The sequence below is a fragment of the Salvelinus sp. IW2-2015 genome, linkage group LG15 (genome assembly GCF_002910315.2).
Source record: "Salvelinus sp. IW2-2015 linkage group LG15, ASM291031v2, whole genome shotgun sequence".
Lineage (NCBI taxonomy): Eukaryota > Metazoa > Chordata > Actinopteri > Salmoniformes > Salmonidae > Salvelinus > Salvelinus sp. IW2-2015.
In genome coordinates this window covers 14,044,952-14,071,811 of record NC_036855.1, presented here as the reverse complement: position 1 = coordinate 14,071,811, position 26,860 = coordinate 14,044,952, and the positions used below count along the sequence as shown (strand labels likewise).

The window sequence follows — 26,860 nt, the reverse complement described above, 5'->3', positions numbered from 1 at the left end:
AAGCATCCCACAATAATTTGGGTGAATTTTGGCCAATTCCTCCTGACAGAGCAGTTGTAACTGAGTCAGGTTTGTAGGCCTCCTTGCTCGCACACGCTTTTTCAGTTCTGCCCACACATTTTCTATAGGATTGAGGTCAGGGCTTTGTGATGGCCACTCCAATACCTTGACTTTGTTGTCCTTAAGCCATTTTGCAACAACTTTGGAAATAAGCTTGTGGTCATTGTCCATTTGGAAGACCTATTTGCGACCAAGCTTTAACTTCCTGACTGATGTCTTGAGATGTTTCTTCAATATATCCACATCATCTATTTGATGCCATCTATTTTGTGAAGTGCAGCAGTCCCTCCTGCAGCAAAGCACCCCCACAACATGATGCTGCCACCCTCGTGCTTCATGGTTGGGATGGTGTTCTTCAGCTTGCAAGCCCCTTTTTCCTCCGAACATAACGATGGTCATTATGGCCAAACAGTTCTATTTTCGTTTCATCAAACTAGAGGACAGTTCTCCAAAAAGTACCAATCTATGTCTCTATGTGCAGTTGCAAATTGTAGTCTGGATTTTTTATGGTGGTTTTGGAGCAGTGGCTTCTTCCGTGCTGAGCGGCCTTTCAGGTTATGTCGATATAGGACTCATTTTACTGTGGCTATAGATACTTTTGTACCCGTTTCCTCCAGCATCTTCACAAGGTCCTTTGCTGTTGTTCTGGGATTGATTTTCGCACCAAAGTACGTTCATCTCTAGAAGACAGAAGGCGTCTCCTTCCTGAGCGGTATGACAGCTGCGTGGTCCCATGGTGTTTATACTTGCGTACTATTGTTTGTACAGATGAACATGGTACCTTCAGGCATTTGGAAATTGCTCCCAAGGATGAACCAGACTTGTGGAGGTCTACAATAGACTTGTGGAGGTCTACAATAGTTTTGTTGAGGTCTTGGCTGATTTCTTTTGATTTTCCCATGATGTCAAGCAAAGAGGCACTGAGTTTGAAAGTAGGCCTTGAAATACATCCACAGGTACACCTCCAATTGACTCAAATGAGGTCAATTAGCCTATCAGAAGCTTCTAAAGCCATTACATAATTTCCTGGAATTTTCCAAGCTGTTTAAAGGCACAGTCAACTTAGTGTATGTAGACTTCTGACCCACTGGAATTGTGATACGGTGAATTGTAAGTGAAATAATCTGTCTGTAAACAATTGGCTGACCTATATTCCCTGAACAAAATGGCAGAATTGTTATACTTTCATAGAACTAGACTGCTCAACCAGCGAGCTGTGGACTGCCATTTCTGTTTTACCCTTAGCTCTGAATGGTTTTCCAAAATATATGTATTTTAAAGTTGTAGTTTATATTGTGTTGATGGTTTTCTTGTATGTGAATTGTGTCAAATAATTCAGCATCAGCTGCCATTGATACTTTGTAATGTCGAATTAATGTGAAATAAACCCTTCTTAGAACATTCATGTCCATTTTAATATTCCAATTCCTAATTGTATCAGCGAACTATTTATGTAGACTCATGGCATGAGATCAGGGTGGCTCGGGTAGTTGTACAACTACTATTACTAGCTACCAGTAGGTGGCGCTACAATGCAAGCAACGTGTATTTTGTTTTCTCGTTTTTCCCGTTTGCGGTCTCGAAGATGGTGAACGACGAATTGGGTAGAGTGGAATCGGTCAGAGTGACCATGAGCTAGGTATGATGTTGATATCGTGAGCGCAAAAGGAGAAAGCTCTGTGGCTCTACAAGATGCCGACGTATGACGTGGAAAGCTATGCTTTTTAGAGTAGGGCTCCGGTTAATGTGTAATCTCGTGTAGGAGTGAGTGGTAGACGCACATCGCTTGAATCAAATGATAGATGGAAAGAAGGAGCAAAGCCTATCGGTTTTATTTAGTCGTTTGATGAAGTGGTTCACCCGATGTATGTAAAACGTGGGTATGTGAGAAATGCGGTCAGACCATATGTACAGTACAGAAGCCGCTGCAGTGTTACAATTATAACAAGTCTGGACACGTGGCAAGTGTTTGTCGAAGTAATAAATAATGTATGTAGCAGTTGACGAGTCAGATGAAGCATGTTGTAATTGTGATGGGAATCACGTTCCCGGAGTGCCCTGTAAGGATGGAGGGCGCAGTAGGTAGGGTCAGGGCTATCCAGCAGGTCTCCTATGTGGAGGCAGTGAAAATAGCTGAAGGAGTGAGTAGAGGTGAGATGGTAGTGGATGGCAGTGGATGGCCCACAGTCTGCAGTGAATTGCATGCAGGAGAAGGATCCCAACACACTAACAGTGAAGAAGGTGGACTTAGTGATAAATTGCACTAGTCAAATTAATAAAACATTCTAAGTTAGACATCATTGTGATGGCGGCAAATAGATTTCTGGATCTCCAGGACTATACAGCCGAAATATTACAGGGAGTACTGAATGAAGAGGTTCCATGAGCCTGTGTAGGGATCTGAAAATACATTGAAATCCGACCGAAGGTGTAGTATTTTATACAGGATAGTAGCGTGAATTTGGTTTGTGTTTTTGGTAATTAGTATGAATTTGTTAATCGAAAAACCTATTTTGTTTTGGGGGTATTTTTTACTACCCCTTACAGTAGGTGGCGGCAATACACATGAGTGTAGTCTGCCAGTAAACATCAATGAAGAAGAAAAACCACGTCTAGAGAAGTGGAAAGTTTGGTTTAGCGTTGAGAGCTAAACTAAAAATAGCTAGCTAGTTAATGTTACCTCTAACGATATATTCTCACAATGTTGTAATGGACGAAACTTGATTTCGCTTTTCCCCAGGTATCTAACGTTGATTAAATGTAGTGTCGTGTCTAATGCGTTTGTCTTTCCCAGACTGCCATATTCCTAGCGGTCTGTCATAGGTTAAAATATTAGCTAGCACAGCTAGCAGCTACAACGTTTTACCAATGCGTTTCTGCTAGCTATCTAGCGAATGTTATGTGAATTCGAATGCTATATAGCTAACGTTAGAGCGCATAGCAAGCAGCTATCTTTTCTAGCAGCACATGTTTACGATGATGTGGCTAACAAGCTAGCATAATCGTAAACATGTGCTAGCTAGATGGCTTTACATGTCATCACAGTAGTTAGCAATTTTAGCGTCCAGTTAACATTACTGCCAACAGAGCTGTCAAATATACTGGTAACTAAGGTTTCTTCTTTTGTCTGTGGAGTTCTCTCTTCCAGTTATTTAGCTAGCTAACATGAGCCAACCATATGTGCAGCTAACTTAGTCGGGCTAATCAACTCGTTGCTACCTAGCTTCATTGCTTGTGTAAGATAAGTAACATAGCAAGTGTCTAGCTAGCTAGTGTAACAATCAAGCATATAATTAGAAATATTATCAATCCATTCTCATTAATAGTACAGTAGCTATAATTGTTTTCTAGATGACCTCTTCCATGGCATGGTACTGACATCTGACAGAAGGTGCAGCCTGGCATGAGGATGACTGAGAATGGGGAGGACAGTAGCCCCTCTCAGCCTGATGGAGTGTTACCTCGTGGAGCTCCTGGTGGGAAGGATCCAGAAGGAGTTAGCAGTGACAAGATGCCAGTGAACCCCCCTACAGAGGACAACAAACCCACCAAGCTCCTCGACACCCTGAAATTCCCTCAGGATGTACAAGACCAAAGCAGTAAGACCAGTCTCTACCAACCGCGACCGCCCCTTCTGCCCAAGCCCCCTGCACTGTCGAAGAGCGGTTCGATGGAGGAGGTGAGAAGCAGAAGACTTAAGCACAGCCAGGAGAGTCTGACTGACCCAGCTGAGACTGGTTCCTCCACAGACTCTCTTAAGGAGGACTCGACAGTTACAGGTGTGTTCACCTTGAGCGGTGCTGCCACCTTAAGGAACGGACAGAGCTCCATCGTTGGACCCCTCTTAACTCCTACAGGGTCCCCGGTCTTCAGAGCCAGGGGCCAGAGCCTCTCCGAGTACGAGAGGAGGTCCCACGACCACCACGGTGACCCAGCGGAGCAGCGGGCGAGGCCCTTCAAGTTACGCCTCTCTCCCTTACAACCATCGGGTCCACTTCCTGCTCTGGAGCAGACCTTGGCGTCGGAGTCCTTAAGGACGGCTAATCGGATTGACAGGGATTGCGTGGATTATGGCATTGTGCCGGGGAGAGCTGGGCCGGAGAGGCTGCACCTGCACAGGAACCTGAGCGACAGCCGGCTTCTGGATAACATGGTGTTGGACAACACCTCTGTCAACTCCATGAAGTCCACCTTCAGCGTGTTGAACCCCATAAGACCCAGGGACGTCAGGAACAGGTAGGGCTACACGCCTCTCACTCATGATATCCTCTCCAGATTACTGACCAGATACGTCCGGCAGAAGCCTTCTCTACCTGTATTGGATACCATACCGGTATCAAAGTGCTGTAAGTCTTGATAGCTTTCTGAAGGCATTGAAACTAATAGGTGATCTAACTATAGTGTATAAAGTATCCTTTGAATGTTTGATGCAGCTCTAAAATAAAGATGGGCTTAAGGGATGCTCCATTTCATTGATACAATAATGCACTTCCTGTGATGTGGAACATGACATCTCATGATAAGAATTGAGGTGTGCCTTGAGTTAAATATATTCTGCATGAACTACAGATGGGCATTTGAGCTATTGTAACTTATTGTGTGCGGTCACAATCACCATCAGTGAATGGTAACCAAGAAGACTATGCTGTAATTATTACCGTGGCACATCTGCAGCTAGGGCATTAGCATCGGTGTGTGCACTAGCAACACTGGCTGCAGTTCTGCTTCAATGAAGGCCTCAGAGGCTTATGGTATGTAAGTGCTCACTCTGATGGAGGAAATTGTCAGGTGGGAGTGTGTGAATCAGCATAGCTTTTTCCACCATTCAGGGAGCAAAGATGGGTCTCAATACACGTGTTGTGCCTCAGCAAGGAGCTGTTCAAGGAATCGGGGGATTTATCTGAAATGTTTGACAGCTATCAGCTATGGAAGAAGCCTATGTTTTGAAATGTGCCTCAGCACCAATAATATCCAGCGTTCTTTGAATTGTGTGTGTATTCTACAGAACCTTTATAATGGAGCCTACCAGACATTTGAAATGGGTTTGGTTCAAAGTATCCAAGAATACTAATTGTTTGTTAGAGCAAGCAGGGAAAACAGTGCTGCTATACCTCCGGTTATGAAGTGTTCATTTCCTCATTGTGTTCCAGGAGTTTTCTGGAGGGCAGCGTGCTGGGCAGTGGTGCCCTTCTGGGCGCTGAGGAGCTGGACCGCTATTTCCCAGAGAGGAGAGTTGGCGTCTACATAGCCACATGGAACATGCATGGAGAGAAGGTGAGGCCACTCCTACTGTTCAACATTAGGCCTAGAGCCTGAATATCTGTACACAGTTCTACACTCACTCTTTGATAATAAAAAAAAGACTACTTCCGTATCATTTTCAGGGACTTCCAAACAACCTAGATGATCTGTTGCTCCCGACAGACTCTGAATTTGCACAAGACTTTTACATCATCGGAGTCCAGGAGGGATGTCCTGACCGGTATAGGACGACTGTATGAGAGCATTTTGCATTATATCAATCGAGTCTTCAGCACTCTATGCTGATTGTGTGTGTGTGTTACAGGAGGGAATGGGAGATCCGTCTTCAGGAGACTCTGGGGCCATACTACGTCATGCTCTACGCAGCCTCCCACGGGGTTCTCTACCTCACGGTGTTCGTCAGGAGGGACCTCATTTGGTTCTGCTCAGGTCCGTCCCGAATGTCTCTACTACAAGTTGTCGTTTTTTTTTCAGAGGAGAGTGAATCAGTCCTTTCCCATCAACAAATCTCAGAAGGTCTCTTAATTAAAATGTTGTAAGAGAGGTAACATTATAAGGTGATCTCTCTGGCTACCCACTGCACATTTTATGTGTACAGTACGTGATCTGATTCGGTCCCTGTAACCACCGCATCTCCTCCTAACAGAAGTGGAGCATGCCACGGTCACAACACGCATCATGTCTCAGATCAAAACCAAAGGAGCCGTGGGGATCGGCTTCACCTTCTTTGGCACTTCCTTCCTCTTCATCACCTCCCATTTTACCTGTGAGTGACACCTCTGTTGTTCAGGAGGTGATGCTATTACCTGTGAATGTAAACAGGAAGTGGAAAGCCTTTTGGATACAGTCGCACTGCTAACTAGGTGATTTAATAAATGTCTTTATGTTCCAGCTGGAGATTCCAGAGTGTACGAGAGGATTCTGGACTACAACAAGATCGTTGAAGCACTTGCTCTCCCTAAAGTTCTTCCAGACACCAACCCTTACCGCTCCACATCCTGTAAGTACTCTTAAAGACAAGAGCTGTTTATTGCAGTACTACTACTATATTGAAGTACCGCTGTCACATCTAGAAGAGCATCCTTATTATGTGAGGAGAAATGCTGTAGTTTCCCTCATGCAACAAGTACTCAATAAGTCCATTGTTAATGTTACTGATAATGACTATGTTTCATGTCTTTCAGCGGATGTGACAACACGGTTTGATGAGGTTTTCTGGTTTGGAGACTTTAACTTCCGCCTGAGTGAAGACCGTGGGGGGGTAGAGGCCCTTCTAAACCAGAACCAGGGTGTGGACATGGGCCCTCTTCTCCACCATGACCAACTCTCCAAGGAAATGAAGGATGGTACGTCTACATGGAACAACACCATTCTAACACTAAGAACCAGAGGTTCAGGCAAATATTACATGTATTAGATTGTGAATGATATCTCAATGTATTGTTACCATACTCACTGTGACAGATACTTGACAATAGAGTACAAATGTGTTATGCTCTGTTCTAGGTTCCATCTTTAAAGGCTTCCAGGAAGCACTGATTCAGTTCCTCCCCACCTACAAATTTGACATTGGCTGTGACGTGTACGACACCACCTCTAAGCAGAGAACTCCCTCATACACAGTACGTGTCACCATCAGTCATACCCTGTGTCATTCATACAAGCAAGCCTCTTTGCTTTATTATATAGGCTTGTTTTAAACACACACACAAAAAGAATGTTTTATTTGACTGTTCCTCTGTGTGCTCTAGGACAGAATACTGTTCAGGAACAGGCAGGTGGATGACATCAAAGTGATAAAGTACACCAGCTGTTCAATGATAAAGACGTCAGACCACCGGCCTGTCATCGGCATGTTCCAGGTCAAACTCCGTCCTGGAAGAGACAAGTGAGTCCCACCCCTGCCTCTCTTAGCTGTTGAAGCAGCAAGCTATTTGCAGCTTTCAGCTCCAACACTATTAACCTTTCTCGTAGTAATTACGTTGTCCAAAAGTGCTGTCAACGAAAAGCTCAAAGTTTAGAACAGTTGGTTAACCCTTTTTTATTTGTTCACTGTCTGGCGTGTTTCTCAGTATTCCTCTGGGAGCAGGCCAGTTTGACAGGAGTCTGTACCTGGAGGGCATCAGGAGGAGGATCACCAGAGAGCTGAAGAAGAGAGAAGCCACGAAGGACCAGGGCAGCAGCACCATCTGCTCCATCTCCTGAACCAGAATCACTCTGACCCAGCCATGAGGGACCGAAGAGAACCAGTCTTGTTTCCACTTCCAGCCCAGTCTGTGGGAGAATCTGTTGGTTTTGTCCGAGGCCTTGCATCCTCGTCTGCTTTTGAAAAAGGTCAAAGGCAATCGAGGAAACGTAGAAACAAATGCGCTTGTATGAAATGACTCTCGTTCTCCACTTGCGCGTCATCAGGCAAATTACGTTGACAGGGGTAGAATCCCCAAATAAATGTGTAAAGTGATACAAATTTAGCTAGTTGTGCAAGACATTTTCTAGACAAAAGTATCGTATAGTTTTTAAATGTGTGCATACTTTTCTCCTTTGAGAAAACAACAGCTGATTCAAAAGGGGTGTGATGGATTTTTAAACACTAGCCCAGGATACTATTGTGCATCTTCTGCTGAAGTAGGTAATGAGCAGACTCCTACGTTCGCCTACTAACGAATTGACACTCTCCTCGACCACTTATCGCTTTCCGGGTCAGGGAGTAGAGGATGCACTTTTGCCCAATTGAGAATCTCCCTGTGAGTCATGGAAGTCACGTAGGCTGATCCATGAGCGCCCCCCTACTGAGAGCTGTTGGAACTGTGTCACTCATGTGGTTTGGGCGGGGGAGCTGTGGGGCTGTTCTCGAAGGCGGGGACCTTGAGTTCAGACAGACCCCAGTCTGCAGACTCGGCAGTAAACTGGTCTATTTATACAGACCTTCTATAAACAAGACTGAACTGGGGAACCTGACATTGAAGATTTGAAAGCTAATCAGTTACTCACCCCCACCCGTGTGTCCTGGTTGGCTGATGTTGCTCTGAGTATACTGTACTTAATACGTTCTTTTTGTGTTTTATTTTGTACATTTATTTAACAAGCCAGGTTGATATGGACCATATGTAGTGTCACTTTTTACTTTGTGTACCTGTATTCAAAGGCCTTGTCAATGCATTTTCATCAAACAGATCTTAAGCAGTATAAAGCACTTTCTTTGATATACCAAACTTTTGGGATGTTTTGGGATTTCCTCCAATAAAGAAAAAAGTGACCCATGATTTCACAGAAATGGACTTATCCCTGTCAAATTTAAGGGACATTTCGATGTTGCTTGATGAACATACATTTCCTGCAAGTATGGTACTTATTGAATTAATGCATGGTGGCTTTTCTGGCATTGTATAAAAACAGATTGATTGATTTTTGTGAAATATCTTGCTTATTAACATATTGTTTAATATCTCACATAATGGATACAGAACCATCTTTTGCAATGGTGATGTTGGAGGGGTTGAACTCTGATTCATTGCCTTAATGTCATCTGTCATGACTAAATGAAATACACTCATGTAACTTCATCAAAAAAATACTTTCCATGTACTGTATTGTGCTAACGAGGGGAAGAGAATTCATTGCATGAAGATTAATGGTTCTGGTGTAATGGTGAATCATGAGTTCTCATTCACTTTAACGCTCAGGGCAAGTGCCTGTGATCTTGTTTGTGATTTTCTCAGGACTCCATATCTGTGGGTCTTTTATAACACATGATTTGTGATGTAACATCACATGGAATGTTTGTCATTTCTGTTTTATTTTGATTGTGAAACAAATGTTTTCTTCTGTCATCTGAAGTGGACATTAAATATCCCTCAAAGAAGGACAGTATAATTGCTTTATAAATGCTAATTGACTGTCCATTCATGGCAATTATTAATTTACCAGAATACAGATATACATATGGGTCATCACATTCATTATTTTCACTTTCTCTCAAGGACCCAACGAAACCTTGGTTTGAAATAAAATGTAAGATTGTGGCAGTATTCTGAAACAGAAAGTGAAAAAGCTAAATACATTATTACAATTTAGAGAAGACGCATACCATTCCAATATAGTTTTGGAAATGAGAAATACATGTAAAGATTTCTCTGGTACCTGAAAGGATATCAGCACACACACAGTACTATATACATTGAGTGTACAACACCTGCTCTTTCCATGACATACTGACCAGGTGAAAGCTATTATCACCTGTTAAATCTGCTTCAATCAGTCTAGAGATGAAGGGGAGGAGACAGGTTAAAGGATGTTTAAGACTTGATACAATTGAGACATGGATTGAGTATGTGTGCCATTCAGTGGGCAACTAGGCAAGACAAGATTTAAGTGCCTTTGAACCTATGGTACCTATGGTAGTAGGTGCAAGGTGAACCAGTTTGAGTGTGTCAAAAACTGCAATGGTGCTGGGGTTTTCCACGCTCAACAGTTTCCCGTGTATCAAGAATGGTTCACCACTCAAAAGACATCCACGCAAGTTGACAATTGTGGGAAGCATTGGAGTCATGGGGCCAGCATCCCTGTGGAACACTTTCAACACCTTGTAGATGACAAGGCCTTGGGTGAGACTCCAGCCTCTGAAATGTCATAAAAAGTGTCTGTCAAATTTAAGGAAGTATCTGTGTTAATTGTGCAAACATCAGTGTAGTAGGACATTGCTAGGACATTCACACATACAGTGTAGTCCAGGGCCCAGTTTTCCAAAAGTATCTTAAGGCTAAGTTCATCGTTAGAGCCTTTGTAGGAGCATCGTTAAGTCTCTGAGCAGTTTCCCAAAACCCTAAAGTTGTATTTGAAAACGCACATTATTTACCGACTGCCTCAGACCACTCGTAGAACTACTAAGTGCGTCATTAGATGTTTGTTTTTTTTCCCCCTTCCACGTCACTTCATGAACAGAATATCTACACTAAACAGAGAATCAAGATGTTTATCTGTCTGTGACCACCGATAACCTCAGCAGCGCTGCCTATCTTTTGATCCTATCACTATATCGACATGCTCCAACGATGGACTTCGTGAACGTTCTCTCTGTGTGGTGTTTTTGGGAAACGCATGTTACATCTTCGGCTGTTATAGGAACAACGCATCATTAAAACTCATAAGCCGAAATTCCATCGCTGTCGGGCAACCGGGCCCGGGCCTGTTTGCTATCCAACAGAAGGCTGGGAAACAGAAAATCACAACCCTTTATTTTCCTTTTTACCATGAAGGTAATTTGTAGGTCTCCCTCTACAGATCCAGCAATGTAACTCTCGAGCCATATTCATTCACACATACTTGGAATTAAACCCAAAAAGCATGCAAACCATCCCAGCCAACGTGGGTCAGGTGGGATAGTGAACAGGAAATGAAAACTTCCCTCTGGCAAGAAAGTGTAGACGCTCCAGGTACGCAGAGCAGGGTATATCCTCACCGAGTAAAATGTTGTTTTTAAAAATCACCTCACTCAAAACTTTTCTTTTACAGTTGGAGATCCAAACAGTAGTTCTCTCCCAGTGCTTAGCACAGCTCCATTGAGAGAACATTAGTGTACCATACCGGTCAAAAGTTTTTACAACACCTACTCATTCAAGGGTTTTTCTTTTGACTATTTTTTACAATGTATTATAATAGTGAAGACATCAAAACTATGAAATAACACATGGAATCATGTAGTAACCAAAAAATATGTAAAATATATTTTATATTTGAGATTCTTCAAATAACCACCCTTTGCCTTGACAGCTTTGCACATTCTCTCAACCAACTTCATGAGGTAGTCACCTGGAATGCATTTCAATTAACAGGTGTGCCTTAAAAGTAAATTTGTGGAATCTTTTCCTTAATGCGTTTTAGCTAATCAGTTGTGTTGTGACAAGGTAAGGGGGTATACAGAAGACTGCCCTATTTGGTAAAAGACCAAGTCCATATTATGGCACAAACAGTTCAATTAAGCAAAGAGAAACGACAGTCCATTACTTTAAGACATGAAGGTCAGTCAACGTGGAGCATTTGAAGAACTTCAAAAAGTTTCTTCAAGTGCAGTCACAAAAACCATCAAGCGTTATGATGAAACTGGCTCTCATGAGGACCGCCACAGGAAAGGAAGACCCAGAGTTACCTCTGCTGCAGAGGATAAGTTCATTAGTTACCAGCCTCAGAAATTGTAGCCCAAATAAATGCTTCAGAGTTCAAGTAACAGACATCAACTGTTCAGAGGAGACTGTGTGAATCAGGACTTCATGGTCAAATTGCTTCAAATAAACCACTAGTAAAGGACACCAATAAGAAGAAGAGACTTGCTTGGGCCAAGAAACTCAAGCAATGGACATTTGTCCTTTGGTCTGGAGTCCAAATTTGAGATTTTTGGTTCCTACCGCCGTGTCTTTGTGACACACCGTGTGGGTGAACGGATGATCTCCGCATGTGTGGTTCCCACCTTGAAACATGGAGGAGGAGGTGTGATTGTGTGGGGGTGCTGTGCTGGTGACACGGTCTATGATTTATTTAGAATTCAAGGTACACTTAACCAGCACGGCTACCACAGCATTCTGCAGCAATACACCATCCCATCTGATTTGGGCTTAGTGGGACTATCATTTGTTTTTCAACAGGACAATGACCCAACACAACTCCAGGCTGTGTAAGGGCTATTTTACCAAGGAGAGGGATGAGTGCTGCCTTAGATGACCTGGCCTCCACAATCCCCCGACCTCAACCAAATTGAGATGGTTTGGAATGAGTCGGACCGCAGAGTGAAGGAAAAGCAGCCAACAAGTGCTCAGCATGTGTGGGAACTCCTTCCAGACTGTTGGAAAAGCATTCCAGGTGAAGCTGGTTGAGAGAATGCCAAGAGAGTGCCAAGCTGTCGTCCAGGCAAAGGGTGGATAACACTTTTTGGGCTATTACATGATTCCATTTGTTATACTTCATAGTTTATGTCTTCACTATTATTCTACAATGTAGAAAACATTTTAAATAAATTAAAACCCTTGAATGAGTAGGTGTTCTAAAACTTTTGACGGTAGTGTAGGTCAGTGTCCAGTATATACATTGATGTCAGGGTAAACGCAGGGAGGTCTATCGGAAGAGGCGGTACATGCGAGGCAGGCGCCCGTCCTTGCTGGATAGGGCAGCTTGGATGTGCTCATAGGAGGGCATCTCAGTCAAGTCTCCTAGCGCTGCTACTGCTGGCTTGCTGCGCAGCATCTTGGTTGTGACCCTCTTGATATCGCTTGCTGTAATGTTACCTGGAAAGAGAAGTGAGTGAAAAGTCAGCATAAAGAACTACTGATCTGCCATGACAGTCATGATTTGTCATTTTCCTGCAGATTGTCAGACACTAATGTTTCATTCTGGGCTTGATATCAATATCCACTATTATGACCCAGGACACTACTACTCACTGATGAGGTCACACAGCTCGTATGGCAGCTTCCTCTTCCCTGTGGCTAGAACCTGTCGGCCGACATCCTCAAAGATAACCGGCCGCGACTCCAGGTTCATCATCAGCATGGACTTGAGCTGCGTCTTCGCTCTCGCCAACTCCATCTGAGCACAGAAAGAGAGATGCAACGTTTGGAAGTTCAAAGAGAGAGTTCCAAGTTCAGAAATCTTTGTCATTTTAAAATGGCTTTTGTGACAAGCCTTACCTCTCCTGCTGTCCCAGCCATCTGAATGAACTCTCTGGTTATAATCTCCACCATTTCCCGAACCTTGACAAAGCAAGATGTTGTAATCAACAACTTTGGAATGGCAGCACTTTCACAAAGTCAGAGAACACACATCATACAAAGTCAAATCCAGGGGCGCCAGATAGCCTAAAGGTTATTGGGCCAGTAACATAAGGGTTCTAACTAGCAATCTGAGCCGACAAGGTGCCAAATCTCTCAATGTGCCCTTGAGAAAGGCACTTAACCCTAATTGCGCCAGGGTCGCCATTGATAATGACAGAGGGTGTCTCGGAGAGTTGGGATGTGCAAAAAACACTTCCAATTATCACACCCTCAATGGCCAGTTTATTAGGCACACCACCCCATTCACAAAAATGGGTCGCGCCTACAAACAGTCACGTGGCCATGGGTTGCTATATAAAGCAGGCAGAGCCCGGCATTGAGGCATTCAGTTACTGTTCAATTGAATGCTAGACGGGCAAAACGAGTGACCTAAGACACTGAGCGTGGTATGATCGTCGGTGCCAGGCGCGCCAGATCAAGCATCTCAGAAAAGGCCAGCCTCCTGGGCTTTTCATACACTACACTGTCTAGGGTTTACCGAGAATGGTACGACAAAACAAACATCCAGTCAGCGGAAGTCCTGTCGGCGAAAACAGCTTGTTGAGAGGTCGAATGAGAATGGCGGTCCACCACCAGGCAAATAACGCCGCAGTTCAACATTGGTGTACAGAACGGTATCTCGGAACGCACAACTCGTCAGTCCTTGTATATTGCAGCAGACAACCACACCAGGTTCCACTCCTAAAGAAGCAGCTCCAGTGGGCACACAATCACCAACACTGGACAATTGAGTGGAAAAATATTGCCTAGTCCAACAAATTCCAGTTGCTTGCTGTTGAGTCATGCTGATGGCAGTCAGAATTTGGCATAAGCAGTATATGTCCATGGCCTCAGTCTGGTGGCGGTGGTGTAATGTGGGGAATGTTTCTGGCACACGTTAGGTCCCTTGATACCAATTGAGCAACTTGCCCATGCCCCGGAGAATTCAGGCCGTTCTGGAGGCAAAGGGGGGTCCGACACACAACTAGATGGGTATACATTATAAACTGGCCACTGAGTGCATGTAAATGTGTGAAATTTGACAAATATAAGCCACCACCAAATTATTATTTTAAGATATAACAAAAATGTTTTATTTTTAACAGATATTATATTCCAAGCATCTGGCAGCTTAGTATTAGCCATTTAAACTTCAGTGTAAAGTCCTGCCCCTCCTGAATCTCCTCTCCCTACCTGTCTGGGGTCTGCACTGGCATGGATACACAGCAGGCCGCTGTCCTCGTAACTGTGATGGTATGAGGTGGCATTGTACATCCAATGATGCCTGTAGATTTTTTTTAAATGAAGTTAAAAAAATACAATCGTAATTACTTTCATTAGAATTGAGAAGGGTGTATCCTGCTTACCTGTTGAGCACGTTCAGGTAAAGCCGAGTGAACATGCCTTTCCCAGGACCCCCCGCTGAGAAGGACCCGCCTCCACCCATCATCATGTTGAGGACGGCAAATGGGATGAAGTCCTCCTCCTGTATCACAAAATATGTATATTAACATCCAGATACAGGATAGCCTAGATAGAGCTTGAGACAGTTCAAGCAAGTGGGCGGGAGATCCTCCACACCAACCAATCACAGTGAGCACCCACCAGGAACGAGCAGCTCTCCAGGCCAATCATGATGTGGGTGAGCTCAGGGATGGGAGTGGGGCCAAGGCTCACATCTGACATATCCTTATCCATCTGAGAGGATCAAAACAGAGATTTACATTCTGATTTAGTAAAATAAACAAGGAAAAAGGAAGGAAGGAAAGAAAGGGAAAAATCTTCCTGCTCTTACCCTTACGATTCCACCAGTGTACTGTGCCACAGACAGGTCGACATTGGTAGGCGTACTGGCTCCCCATACTGGCTTCACATCCAGCAGATATTTCCTGGCGCAGGCCACCAGTTGTTCATGTTCGATGCCCACACCGGCTAGCACCATACGCTCTGGGCAGTAGTAGCTCCGCAGGTACGTGTGTAGCAGCTTCTTGTCGATCTTCTCCACGTTGTCTACTGGACAGAAGCGAGGCAACCCAACAGTGTTCCCCCGATATGCTGCCTAGTTCACAGAGTGTTGTGAAAAGTTATGTATCATCATACGAATTTGTCCATAAATGGCGCAATTGATCTAGGCTCACTGCAGAGGTGGGGCCAAAGTAAATTAGTAACGGTGCAACAATAGACTTCATGCAGCTCAAGAGTGTTGTAATTTCTGAGGATCAATCAATAGCATGACTCACTGCATGGATCATCTCTGTCAGTAAAGGTTCAGGGTCAGGCCTCATGTTCAGATCCTCCAGCTCAAAGCGCACTGCCATCCTAGTCATCTCAATCTCCTCATCTAGTAACCAGAAGCAGAGCCATCCCTGAAGAAAATATACTCCCACAAAAACGTTTACTAGTCTTACTTTCGTAGACAATTCAATTAAGTCAACATTTTCCCCAAATCATTGAAGGAGACGTCAAACACGATGACAAACCTGTCACTCAAAGTGTTGACTCACCTAGCAGGCGTGGCTGCAATACAGCATCAGAGAGCAGGCTGACTACCGTGTCCAGTCCCTTCACCTCGGCAGAGACGGCATACATGGTGGTGTCTCTGTGAATAAAACCTTAGGCGTCACACAAACTGACTGAAAAGCTTCATCCCCTTCCAAAGCAGTACAACACTGAACGGGATAAAGAGTACCATGACTATAGTTAGTATACCTTTCCATCAGTCAGAGAGAAAACATACTGTGCCTGGACATTGAAGCCAAAGGAAATGATTCATACCTGGATGTTTGACAGTCACAGATCCCTCCATGTTTTTCAAGTGTGAGAAGAATTTCATCTTTACTGCCATACTGGGCTGTGGACTGAAGATGCACATTGTACTTTCATCGTTTCCCATAAACAAAAACATGGCCATCAATTTGCTTAGGCTACAAAAGGGACAACACTGAGGCAAAAAGGTGGGACATGTCTTGCACAAGCCGTCTCAAAGCAGATGACACTTACAGAAAAGGCCAGTTTCTCCAAAAAGTGTGAAATTCCACTGGGGTATTTTGTCTCATGTCTGGATCCTGAATTTACTAAAACTGGAAGGAGAGAAGAAGCAAATCATCATTCGCTCATACTTTATTGATTATGCAGCAATGGAGACTTTCTGAAATAGAATAAGAAAATATCAGTTATATTCAAATGCTGTAGCAACTTACTTCCAACAGTGCAGAATTGACCAAACTTGTTTTGAGATGCTACTTTAAGGCCATTTTCCAAAGTAGTGATTTTAGTCTCGCATTGCTCATGCCCGTCAACGGACGCAAACACTGGTTTAGGGATCCCTGGTAACGGTGCAGAGAGTGAGATATTTGGATATCTGCTGCCACTGCTGTACTTTCTATATACTGCAATTCCAAACCTGTAAATGCAAAGATGTAAGGTTTAAATTTGCCTAATAAATCAGACTGTAATCCCAGACTTCTGCAAACCAGTATGAATTAAAGGACTGCAAAAACATGAGTTTCCTTACAAGCCAAAATGATAAACATTACATTTGAACTTACTCTTGTAGTTGTCTTATTCAGGCAGAAATGTAAGAAAAATATCCACAGGGAAGTATAATTTACCCGATTTTTTAGAACGTCAGTACTGCGGTTGAGATTACTATAACCTGACACATGCGCAAAACCATGTAAACACCTGCAAAACTTCAGTTAGTATACATGTGTTGCGTGCATGTACTGCCGTCTTGTGCACGTGCCTTTAACTAGGCATACATTACACGAAAACAAAAATCTCACATCTTGGGAGCACCAACATTATGCGAATTGTCTGCATAATCTTGTCATCCTGAAGTCCGCGACTGGTGTGCTCATATTACACAAATTTGCTCACATTGCGACCTGTCTAGACCATGTCAGTTTTATAATTTCCAGATGAGTCGCGGTGCCTGTGGCTTTAAGAAGTGTCATCATTACCCCTTCTTTGTGGTTGTAGCCAAGCAACAGAGGACAAGTTGCACAAATCGCATTGTAGAAAAGATACGACCCAAAATGTCTAGCATGTCAGAATTCTGTTTATCTGGACATAAGATGCGGATCGGGAAGCGAAAGACCCATAATCACACTTCTTTCTCCCGCTCACATTCTGCGACCTAAGACGTCTTAGTTGGCGCCTACAAGTATACAATTCACCTGCAATCGCAGAAATGTGTTGTGGATCCCAAGTAGTTTAAAATCATGTAATGTCCAGCTTTAGTCTATAAGCAGACAAAATCGGGATAGCCACACACAGAGATCCTCGTTTTAAGTCAGTTAATATTACTTTCCTGTGGATATTTTGTCTCACATTTCTACCCGAATAAGGACGAAATGAGCAGAGTAAATTCAAATTAGATGTATTCAACATTCTGACTTGTAGAGACCGTTTGGCGTTTTAGACCATATATGTTAGAGACGAGTGAGGAAACAAATGTCACACTAAGATTAGAAAGAGGCCAGGTTTAGGTTAGTTTATGGATTGCGGCAATCAACAACAGCATGTCTTGACAGTCAGGGGAACTGAAGTCACAACTATTTACCATATTCACCTTCCCACATGTTCTAGGTAGCACCTAGCCAAATATATACTCTTAAGGAGCCTAACGTTACCGTTAGTCCATTAGGTCCAAGGACCTTGTGTTATTTTCAGAGGTAGACCGGCTCTGGTAGCCAAAACAGCCAAAGACTCAATCTAAACGCGAATCGATTATCAATTGCTGTACAGTTGTAGAAAGATACAGCCCTTTACTTTCATCACATCAAAATAATATCAAATGTAAAATATACACTTACTGTACACTGTTCTAACCGGTTTTAGTACTGTTGTAGCCGACAGGACAATGTCATGTGTAAATGCTAGGGATGTGAATCATTCCCTTTAAAGACCACTCAAAACGTATATATAGATACATGAGCTCTGATACAAATCAGTAACCATACGTTTTAGTTTGAAATAATTCGGTGCTATTCAGTTTGATTAGAGAACTAATCAATGCAATTTGGTCCGATGATCTAACATTTGTTACATTAAGGCTGTGAAAGGAAGGAAAATCATTAAAAACTTCAGCCACTCAAACCATAGACTCTGTTTCTGCATGGCAAGCGGTACATCAAGTCCGACACCAACAGGCTCCTGAATAGCTTCTATCACCAAGCCATAAGTCTGCTAAATAGCTAGCACGTGACATTAAAGCTTGAAACTTAAACCATTTTTTCATTCTAAATTAGAATCTGCCTCTTATGGAGCTCAGGAGCTGGGCCTCTCTGAGCTGGATCTGTCTGCGCTGACTGTGCAAGTGTAAATGATATATACTGTTGAAGTCGGAAGTTTACATGTTGGAGTCATTAAAACTAGTTTCTCAACCACTCCACAGATTTCTTGAAAACAAACTATACTTTTGGCAAGTCGGTTAGGACATCTACTTTGTGAATGACAAGTCATTTTTCAAACAATTGTTTACAGACAGATTATTTCACTTATAATTCACTGTATCACAATTCCAGTGGGTCAGAAGTTTACATAAACTAAGTTGACTGTGCCTTTAAACAGAGTGGAAAATTCCAGAAAATTGTGTCATGGCTTTAGAAGCTTTTGATACAAACAATAGTACGCAAGTATAAACACCATGGGACCACGCAGCAGTCATACCGCTCAGGAAGGAGACGCGTTTCTGGTCTCTAGAGATGAATGTACTTTGGTGCGAAAAGTGCAAATCAATCCCAGAACAACAGCAAAGGACCTTGTGAAGATGCTGGAAGAAACAGGTACAAAAGTATCTATATCCACAGTAAACGAGTCCTATATCGACATAACCTGAAAGGCCGCTCAGCAAGGAAGAAGCCACTGCTCTAAAACGCCATAAAAAAGCCAGACTACAGTTTGCAACTGCACATGGGACAAGATCGTACTTTTTAGAGAAATGTCCTCTGGTCTGATGAAACAAAACTAGAACTGTTTGGCCATAATGACCATCGTTATGTTGGGAGGAAAAAGGGGGAGGCTTGCAAGCCGAAGAACACCATCCCAACAGTGAAGCACAGGGGTGGCAGCATCATGTTGTTGGGGTGCTTTGCTGCAGGAGGGACTGGTGCACTTCACAAAATAGATGGCAACATGAGTATATTTTGAAAAAACATCTCAAGACATCACTCAGGAAGTTAAAGCTTGGTCGCAAATGGATCTTCCAAATGGACAATGACCACAAGCATACTTCCAAAGTTGTGGCAAAATGGCTTAAGGACAACAAAGTCAAGGTATTGGAGTGGTCATCACAAAGCCCTGACCTCAATCCTCTAGAAAATTTGTGGGCAGAACTGAAAAAACGTGTGTGAGCAACGAGGCCTACAAACCTGACTCAGTTACACCAGCTCTTTCAGGAGGAATGGGCCAAAATTCACCCAACTTATTGTGGGAAATTTGTGGAAGGCTACCCAAAACGTTTGACCCAAGTTAAACGATTTAAAGGCAATGCTACCAAATACTAATTGAGTGTATGTAAATTTCTGACCCACTGGGAATGTGATGAAAGAAATAAAAGCTGAAATAAATCATTCTCTCTACTATTATTCTGACATGTCACATTCTTAAAATAAAGTGGTGATCCTAACTGACCTAAGACAGGGAATTTGTACTCGGATTAAATGTCAGGAATTGTGAAACTGAGTTTAAATGTATTTGGCTAAGGTGTAAGTAAACTTCTGACTTCAACTGTATCTATGGTGTATGTGTGTGTGTGAATGTTGCATGTTTATGCCGTATGTACAATGTAGGCACATGGGCCATGAGGGAGACTTGGCATCTACCACCCAACTACCAATATCAGATTTGGGGAGGGGGGTGCAATGTAGCCTGTTTTTGTCCCCCCACTTCTGAAATAACAGTCACCCACTAATTAACCTATCATTTTTGCAGATTAAGTGTTTGGGCTAGTAACGTATTAATATTTATATAGTTTACAAATTAGCTATGAGATCGCAAATGAAATATAGCACAACTTCAGATTTCACCTCACCTCAAAATCAAATGGTTTTGACCGTTTGAAAGTTTAGGGAGCTCCTTTTCTCCTGCATTGGCCATGCAGCGTGTCTCGCAAAGTGATTGCTGTCGTCGTTATGAAACGATCAACTTTACCCTGTATATCTTTACACTGATTGTTTAAATCAGTGCGCAGTTGGACTAGGATAGTAATATTGCCTGGAGTTGTTCTTGTTCAGCATGCAAAACAAATGTCAACAGTTACATGTTCCTTGGACCAGTTGTATCTTAACGCCGCTGCATGGTCAATCCGTTGTCTGCATTGGCCGTGCAGCGTTCACAGTGATGTGGCCTCTGCAGAAGTCAGCGCTTTGCAGAGCAACGCAGAGCTGTTGTTAAGGAATTTGTCAAGGAAGTGAGCTAGTGTTTATACAGGACCTCCCGCCCTCACCTACCGTCAACCAATCAAGTCAATGCAGAACTATACGGAGCTCTCTACATTGTTAAAAAAATTCAGAGGCTCACTGCGATGCGGAGCTCAATTTGGCCTTTGCGTGCCTCCATCGTTTTTGATAACTTCATTTTATGTGATATCAGAGCTCCAGTCAGCCCACACTAGTCTACCCTCAACTTCATCGTAGAGTTGAGATATTTGGAGACTTAAATGTTTTCCGTAAACATAGAAATGTGATTCTCGGCCTACCGAGTGGCACTGCGGTCTAAGGCTCTGCATCGCAGTGCTTGAGGCGTCACTACAGACCCGGGCTCGATCCCAGGCTGTGTCGCAACCGGCCGTGCCCGAGACTCCCATAGGGCGGCACACAATTGGCCCACAGTCATCTGGGTTAGGGGAGATTTTGACCAGAGGGGCTTTACTTGGCTTATCGCACTCTAGCGACTCATGACTCGACCTTCGGATATCACAAAACTGGGGAGAAAATGGGGGTAAAATACAAAAAATAATAATAATAAACTTTAAAAGTAAGTTAATTGAAAGTAAGTCTAAGAAGCAGTACATGTTTTGTGTGTGCTATTTCTATGCTTCCTGATCTTACTTTTCGTTTATGCATCTTTTACTATCGGTTTTGTACTCCTGCTTCAAACAGCTGAAAATACAATATTTTCGGTTATGGAAAATATTTCAGTGGTTTAGATGGTACAATGATTCTCTACACTATACTTTGTTTTGTTAGATTAACTGAACATAGGCGAACTATTATACTTTTGCAATCAGGAAATAACCGAGCAATTATAGTGGACCTTTAAAACTTCCCCAGCCAGAAGATACTATTGTCAATAAACTCTAAAGGTAGTAGTTAGCTTATAAAAATGGGCTAGGCAGCACGACGTGCTAACTATTGATGATGCCAAAGTGTGTTTGTCCAGAAATCCAAATTGCCAGTGATAGTGTACGTCAGCTACCTAGCTAACGTCAGCTACCTAGTTAGCTAGCTAAAGAGGAAATCACGACTGCACTCGCATGCATATAACGCTACTGTCAATAATGCTATTCGTTCGCAGCCGACTGCAGATTCAAAATATAGCTTTCCACAACATTGTTTTGTTTGAATTAATCTATTAGTTACACGGCTTGCTTGCGCGCTAGCTGATTACGAAATTACATATTTCAGTAAAGTCAATGCAAATGCTTTAAGATAAACGTGAACATAAAATATTACGGTATTTTATTTTTGCAAATACTAAGCTGTGAATATTACCTCTGAACACGGCCCCAACTTCTACAATGCGACATGTGCGCCGCCATCTTGAATTCTCTGTGACCACTAATTCACCCGGATGCTATTTCAAACACTTTTATTTTCCTTATTCTTCTTCCTCCTTGTCTTCTTCTTTGATAAGGTTTAACGGCTGTTGGCATCCAATAAATGTTGCTTTACCGCCACCTACTAGACTGGAATACAAATCCCTTATACTTTGCTTGGGGAAAAAAATACCATCAAACACAAAACTCACAAAAAATAACACCACCATACTTAATTGTTCTTAATTGACTTGCCTTGTTAATATAAAACATTTAGTCCTACCTCAGGCCAACAACCTGAATGGATGGGACACCACCATTTAACAGACCCTATAACTCACACACCCACATATCTCTCCAAATACCTCTCTGCAGCTGCCACCACAACCTCAATTATTCCTGCAGTACAGTTGATAACCATTGTTATAAATGCGAAAAATCCAATCTTACTGAAACATATATCACTAGGAGTTTTAGTAGATCTGTACCAGTATGGTGAACCCTTGGATTTAATAACTGGTTGACCCTCCTTTGGCAGAAATAACCTCAACCAAATGTGTTCTGTAGTTTCGAATTAGACCTGCACAACGGTCAGGAGGAATTTTGGACCATTCCTCTTAACAAAACTGTTTCAGTTCAGCAATATTCTTGGGATGTCTGGTGTGAACTGTTCTCTTGAGGTCATGCCACAGCAACTCAATCGGGTTGAGGTCAGGAATCTGACTGGGCCACTCTAGAAGGCATATTTTCTTCTGTTGAAGCCATTCTGTTGTTGATTTCCTTCTGTGTTTTAGGTCGCTGTCCTTTTGCATCACCCAACTTCTGTTGAGCTTCAATTGGCAGACAGATAGCCTAACATTCTCTTGCAAAATGTCTTGATAAACTGGGGAATTCATTTTTCCGTCGATGATAGCAAGCTGTCCAGGCCCTGAGGCAGCAAAGCAGCCCCAAACCATGATGCTCCCTCCACCATACTGAACAGTTGGGATGAGGTTTTGATGTTGGTGTGCTGTGCCTTTTTTTCTCCACACATAGTTTTGTGTGTTCCTTCCAAACGACTCAACTGTAGTTTCATCTGTCCACAGAATATTTTGCCAGTAGAACATCCAGGTGCTCTTTTGCAAACTTCAGTTATTTTGGACTGCAGTGGCTTCTTCCGTGGTGTCCTCCCATGAACACCATTCTTGTTTTACTGTTTTACGTTTTGTAGACTACGTTTTTTATAGGGCAAGGCAGCGCTAACCAACATCTCCAATCTCGTCTCATTGATTGGACTCTAGGTTAGCTGACTCGTGACTCCAATTAGCTTTTGGAGAAGTCATTAGCCTAGGGTTTCACACTTTTTCCAACCTACACCGTGTATGTTTAAAATTATGTATTCAATATAGACAAGAAAAATACAATAATTTGTGTGTTATTAGTTTAAGCACACTATGTGCAACTCTATTTGCAACTATGTGCAACATAGCTCAGGTAGTAGGAAGCTTTCTCATCCATTTATATGCAGATGATAGAGTCTTATAAATGCTCTACAACAAAGCTTTCTTAGTGTCCAACAAGCTTTCTCTACCCTTATCCTTGTTATGAACACCTCCAAAACAAAGGTCATGTGGTTTGGTAGGAAGAATGCCCCTCTCCCTACAGGTGTGATTACTACCTCTGAGGGTTTAGAGCTTGAGGTCGTCACCTCATACACGTACTTGGGAGTATGGCTAGACAATGCACTGTCCTTCTCTCAGCACATATCAAATCTGCAGGCTAAAGTTAAATCTAGACTTGGTTTCCTCTATCGTAATCGCTCCTCTTTCACCCCAGCTGCCAAACTAACCCTGATTCAGATGACCATTCTACCCATGCTAGATTACAGAGAAATAATTTATAGATCGGCAGGTAAGGGTGCTCTCGAGCGGATAGATATTCTTTACCATTTGGCCATCAGATTTGCCACCAATGCTCCTTATAGGACACATCACTGCACTCTATACTCTTCTGTAAACTGGTCATCTCTGTAAACCCATCGCAAGACCCACTGGTTGATGCTTATTTATAAAACCCTCTTAGGCCTCACTCCCCCCTATCTGAGATATCTACTGCAGCCCTCATCCTACACATACACACCTGTTCTGCCAGTCACATTCTGTTAAAGGCCCCCAAAGCACACACATCCCTGCGTCGCTCCTCTTTTTAGTTCGCTGCAGCTAGCGACTGGAACGAGCTGCAACAAACACTCAAACTGGACAGTTTTATCTAAATCTGTTCATTCAAACACTCGATCATGGACTCTCTTACTGACAGTTGTGACTACTTTGTGTGATGTATTGTTGTCTCTACCTTCTTGACCTTTGTGCTGTTGACTGTGCCCAATAACGTTTGTATCATGTTTTTGTGTTGCTACCATGTTTTGTTGCTACCATGTTGTTGTCATGTTGTGTTGCTACCATGCTGTGTTGTCATGTTTTGCTGTTATGTTGTTGTCTTAGGTCTCTCTTTATGTAGTGTTTATGTAGTCTCTCTTGTTGTGATGTGTGTTTTGTCCTATATTTATATTGTATTTATTTTTTAAATCCCAGGTCTCCGTCCCCGCAGGAGGCCTTTTACCTTTTGGTAGGCCATCATTGTAAATAAGAATTTGTCCTTTTAAATGACTTGCCTAGTTAAATAAATGTTAAATAAAAAAATAAAATAAAAATGTGTCTATTGTTGTGACTTAGATGAATATCAGATCAAATTTAATGACCATTTTATGCAGAAATCGAGGTAACTCCAAAGGGTTCACATGCTTTTTCTTGCCACTGTATATGGGCAGAAAGCTTACGTTCTTGTTAATCTAACTACAATGTCCAATTTACAGTAGCTATTACAGAAAGAAATACCATGCTATTGTTGGAGGATAGTGCACAACAACAAAACACAATTATCACGGCAACTGGTTTGATACATTCACCTCCGAAGGTAAAAAATGTACTTACATTCAGTAATTTTGGTCTGGCTCCTGCAGACTTCATGCAACATATTGTGTAGTGAGGTAATTCTTCACCGTGTCAGTCTGAAACTTTGCACACACTGCTACCATCTTGTGGACAAAATCTAAATGCCACCTAGGCTCTTATCTTAATGTATGGCCTTTCTCTTGCTTTTCTAAGATGATGGAGAAAAAAAAGAAAATAGAAAACACTTGTTTTGTTGTTTGTATGATCTTTTACCAGATCTAATGTGTTATATTCTCCTATATTAAGTTCCCATTTCCACAAACTTCAAAGTGTTTCTTTTCAAATGGTATCAAGAATATGCATATCCTTGCTTCAGGTCCTGAGCTACAGGCAGTTAGATTTGGGTATGTCATTTCAGGCGAAAATTGAAAGAAAGGGTCCGATCCTTACTACTCAATTCATCTGACGTGCATCAATCACTCCAGGGATATTTTTTAATTTCTTCCGTTTTAACTTCCCACGAAACCCCAGATGTTATCCCATTGAGGAGTTTCCTTCTCCGAAGCTCTATGTATGACCTCCGTAACATCAAACCAATTTCCAACTTTTGTCAGCTAACTTTGAACTGTAACCACGGAGGTGACTGCAACCCCCAAAAATGCAAATTTGTCAGTTTTAAAGAGGAATTGGGCTTACGCAAGCATTCCAGGATGTGCAGATGTCACAGACAGGTTACAGACAGAGACTGTAAACAGCTCAAGCCAATGCTCAACGAGGATAGAGGCTCGAGGTTAAATAGTAGATACTCCAGTCCCCTCCAGGTTCTGTGGTAAGTCTCGCCAAGTTTAGTTTAGTGGAATTGCTCCTCATCACAAAAATATGTCTCTGGTTAGAGCTACCCACATGAAAAAATAGTATAGTGTATACAATGGTAGGAATGTTTTTTCATCGGACTATACTGTAGTATTCACTGTAGTATACTGTAGAACTTACAGTTAACAATAGTATAAATACTGTAGTAAAAAAAGAGTACTATATACAGTCTGTTTTTGCAGACTGTAGTACGTTATACTGTAGTTTTTACTGTAGGGTTTTTGCAGACTCTAGTATACTGTAGAATTTACTGTAGTGTTTTGGGGGGCATTACTGTAGTATTTACTAAACTGTTTTTGTTTTATTATCTTTGACATAGAAGTGGGGGGCTTTCTCCTTGAGGAAACCTACTGGAGAAATACTAAATGAGCTCATTTTCCATAACCTGTAGGTAGGTAGGTAGGACTGGGGTCTGAACGGAGAGTTCAGAGCTTCTGCTCTTTTCTTCTAACCTGTAGGAAACAAAATATATAGTCTGTACTTGGCATGTAGTTTTCTCACTTATGGGTGGCGCAAATTGGGATATAGTGGAGGGGAATGGGCAGGGTATATGCAAATTAAATACTGTAGTATTTACTACAGTTAAAAAAAATATTTGAGGACTGTATTGTTTTTGTGGACATTTCTGTATTATTTACTACAGTGTTTTTTGTAGATAATAATGTTGTATTTACTATAGTATTCTACAGTATGCTACAAAATTCTTTACAAAGTACTACACACTATCAAGGGATACTACAGTGTGTAGCATAGTACAGTATACAACAGTTTACTCCAGAATTATATAGTAAGTACTGGAATATTTTATAGTAAACTGTAGTATTTTTTATATGTGGATAACTACTTTCCCAGGCAATGCAGACTTGGGCTGAATCCATCTGCGTTTCTCTGGTTTCCTGGAATGTGATAGGTTCACTGTTCACAGCAGATTGGTTCACCTTTGTGGTGGACTTTATGAAGTCAATGTCATTAGGGAACAGAAAAGCACCTCCCTAGCCTAGATTAGTGATGCAGAACAGTACAATTGATCTCTGAGAGTTGCCAATGGCTGCCCACCACTACTGGACCCCAAATAATGGTTTGACCTAGAAAAAGGCAAGCCCTAGAAATAGGCAATGCTGCCATTTACACATGCTTTTATCACATGTTGGAGCAGCGGAGCCGTTTATCAGATC

The 26,860-nt window shown here is 42.4% G+C and overlaps 2 protein-coding genes and 1 non-coding gene across 7 annotated transcripts; 1 reads left to right on the top strand and 2 right to left on the bottom strand.

Moving 5' to 3' along the window:
* Positions 1 to 1,109: 1,109 nt before the first annotated feature.
* LOC111974853 (phosphatidylinositol polyphosphate 5-phosphatase type IV) lies at positions 1,110 to 9,195 on the top strand. 5 transcript variants are annotated; one of them, XM_024002903.2, is made up of 11 exons: positions 1,110 to 1,170; positions 3,412 to 4,296; positions 5,211 to 5,334; positions 5,445 to 5,542; positions 5,627 to 5,751; positions 5,969 to 6,088; positions 6,215 to 6,322; positions 6,507 to 6,668; positions 6,829 to 6,944; positions 7,074 to 7,210; positions 7,395 to 9,195. In XM_024002903.2, exons 2-11 carry the CDS (start codon positions 3,464 to 3,466, stop codon positions 7,525 to 7,527), a joined length of 1,956 nt encoding a protein of 651 aa, XP_023858671.1. In that variant the 5' UTR covers positions 1,110 to 1,170; positions 3,412 to 3,463; the 3' UTR covers positions 7,528 to 9,195. The 5 variants fall into 5 exon arrangements, with proteins under 5 accessions (XP_023858671.1, XP_023858670.1, XP_023858669.1 ...); XM_024002902.2 differs by lacking the exon at positions 1,110 to 1,170 and adding an exon at positions 1,602 to 1,699; XM_024002901.2 differs by lacking the exon at positions 1,110 to 1,170 and adding an exon at positions 2,572 to 2,800 and having other exon boundaries at positions 3,395 to 4,296.
* Positions 9,097 to 21,943, bottom strand: LOC111974865 (mitochondrial-processing peptidase subunit alpha). The gene is made up of 13 exons (XM_024002926.2): positions 21,839 to 21,943; positions 16,322 to 16,524; positions 16,122 to 16,201; positions 15,897 to 15,979; positions 15,626 to 15,720; positions 15,362 to 15,462; positions 14,917 to 15,180; positions 14,727 to 14,819; positions 14,489 to 14,607; positions 14,316 to 14,406; positions 12,999 to 13,061; positions 12,753 to 12,897; positions 9,097 to 12,596 (listed from the first exon to the last, which is right to left on the bottom strand). Exons 1-13 carry the CDS (start codon positions 21,883 to 21,885, stop codon positions 12,427 to 12,429), a joined length of 1,554 nt encoding a protein of 517 aa, XP_023858694.1. The 5' UTR covers positions 21,886 to 21,943; the 3' UTR covers positions 9,097 to 12,426.
* A 4,066-nt stretch (positions 21,944 to 26,009) lies between these two features.
* LOC111975219 (U7 small nuclear RNA) lies at positions 26,010 to 26,062 on the bottom strand. The gene has a single exon (XR_002878784.1). It is a non-coding gene; the product is annotated as a U7 small nuclear RNA (small nuclear RNA).
* Positions 26,063 to 26,860: the final 798 nt, after the last annotated feature.

What these genes read in the sequence shown, in the direction of transcription:
- LOC111974853 (XM_024002903.2), top strand. Translation starts at nt 3,464, where the DNA reads ATGAGGATGACTGAGAATGGGGAGGACAGTAGCCCCTCTCAGCCTGAT. An exon ending in CAGGAGGGATGTCCTGACCG is followed by an intron (nt 5,543 to 5,626) that starts GTATAGGACGAC and finishes TGTGTGTTACAG; the next exon opens with GAGGGAATGGGAGATCCGTC. An exon ending in CCTCATTTGGTTCTGCTCAG is followed by an intron (nt 5,752 to 5,968) that starts GTCCGTCCCGAA and finishes TCCTCCTAACAG; the next exon opens with AAGTGGAGCATGCCACGGTC.
- LOC111974865 (XM_024002926.2), bottom strand. Translation starts at nt 21,885, where the DNA reads ATGGCGGCGCACATGTCGCATTGTAGAAGTTGGGGCCGTGTTCAGAG. An exon ending in AGTTGGGGCCGTGTTCAGAG is followed by an intron (nt 16,525 to 21,838) that starts GTAATATTCACA and finishes TTGCATTTACAG; the next exon opens with GTTTGGAATTGCAGTATATA. An exon ending in ACACTGGTGGAATCGTAAGG is followed by an intron (nt 14,820 to 14,916) that starts GTAAGAGCAGGA and finishes TGATCCTCTCAG; the next exon opens with ATGGATAAGGATATGTCAGA.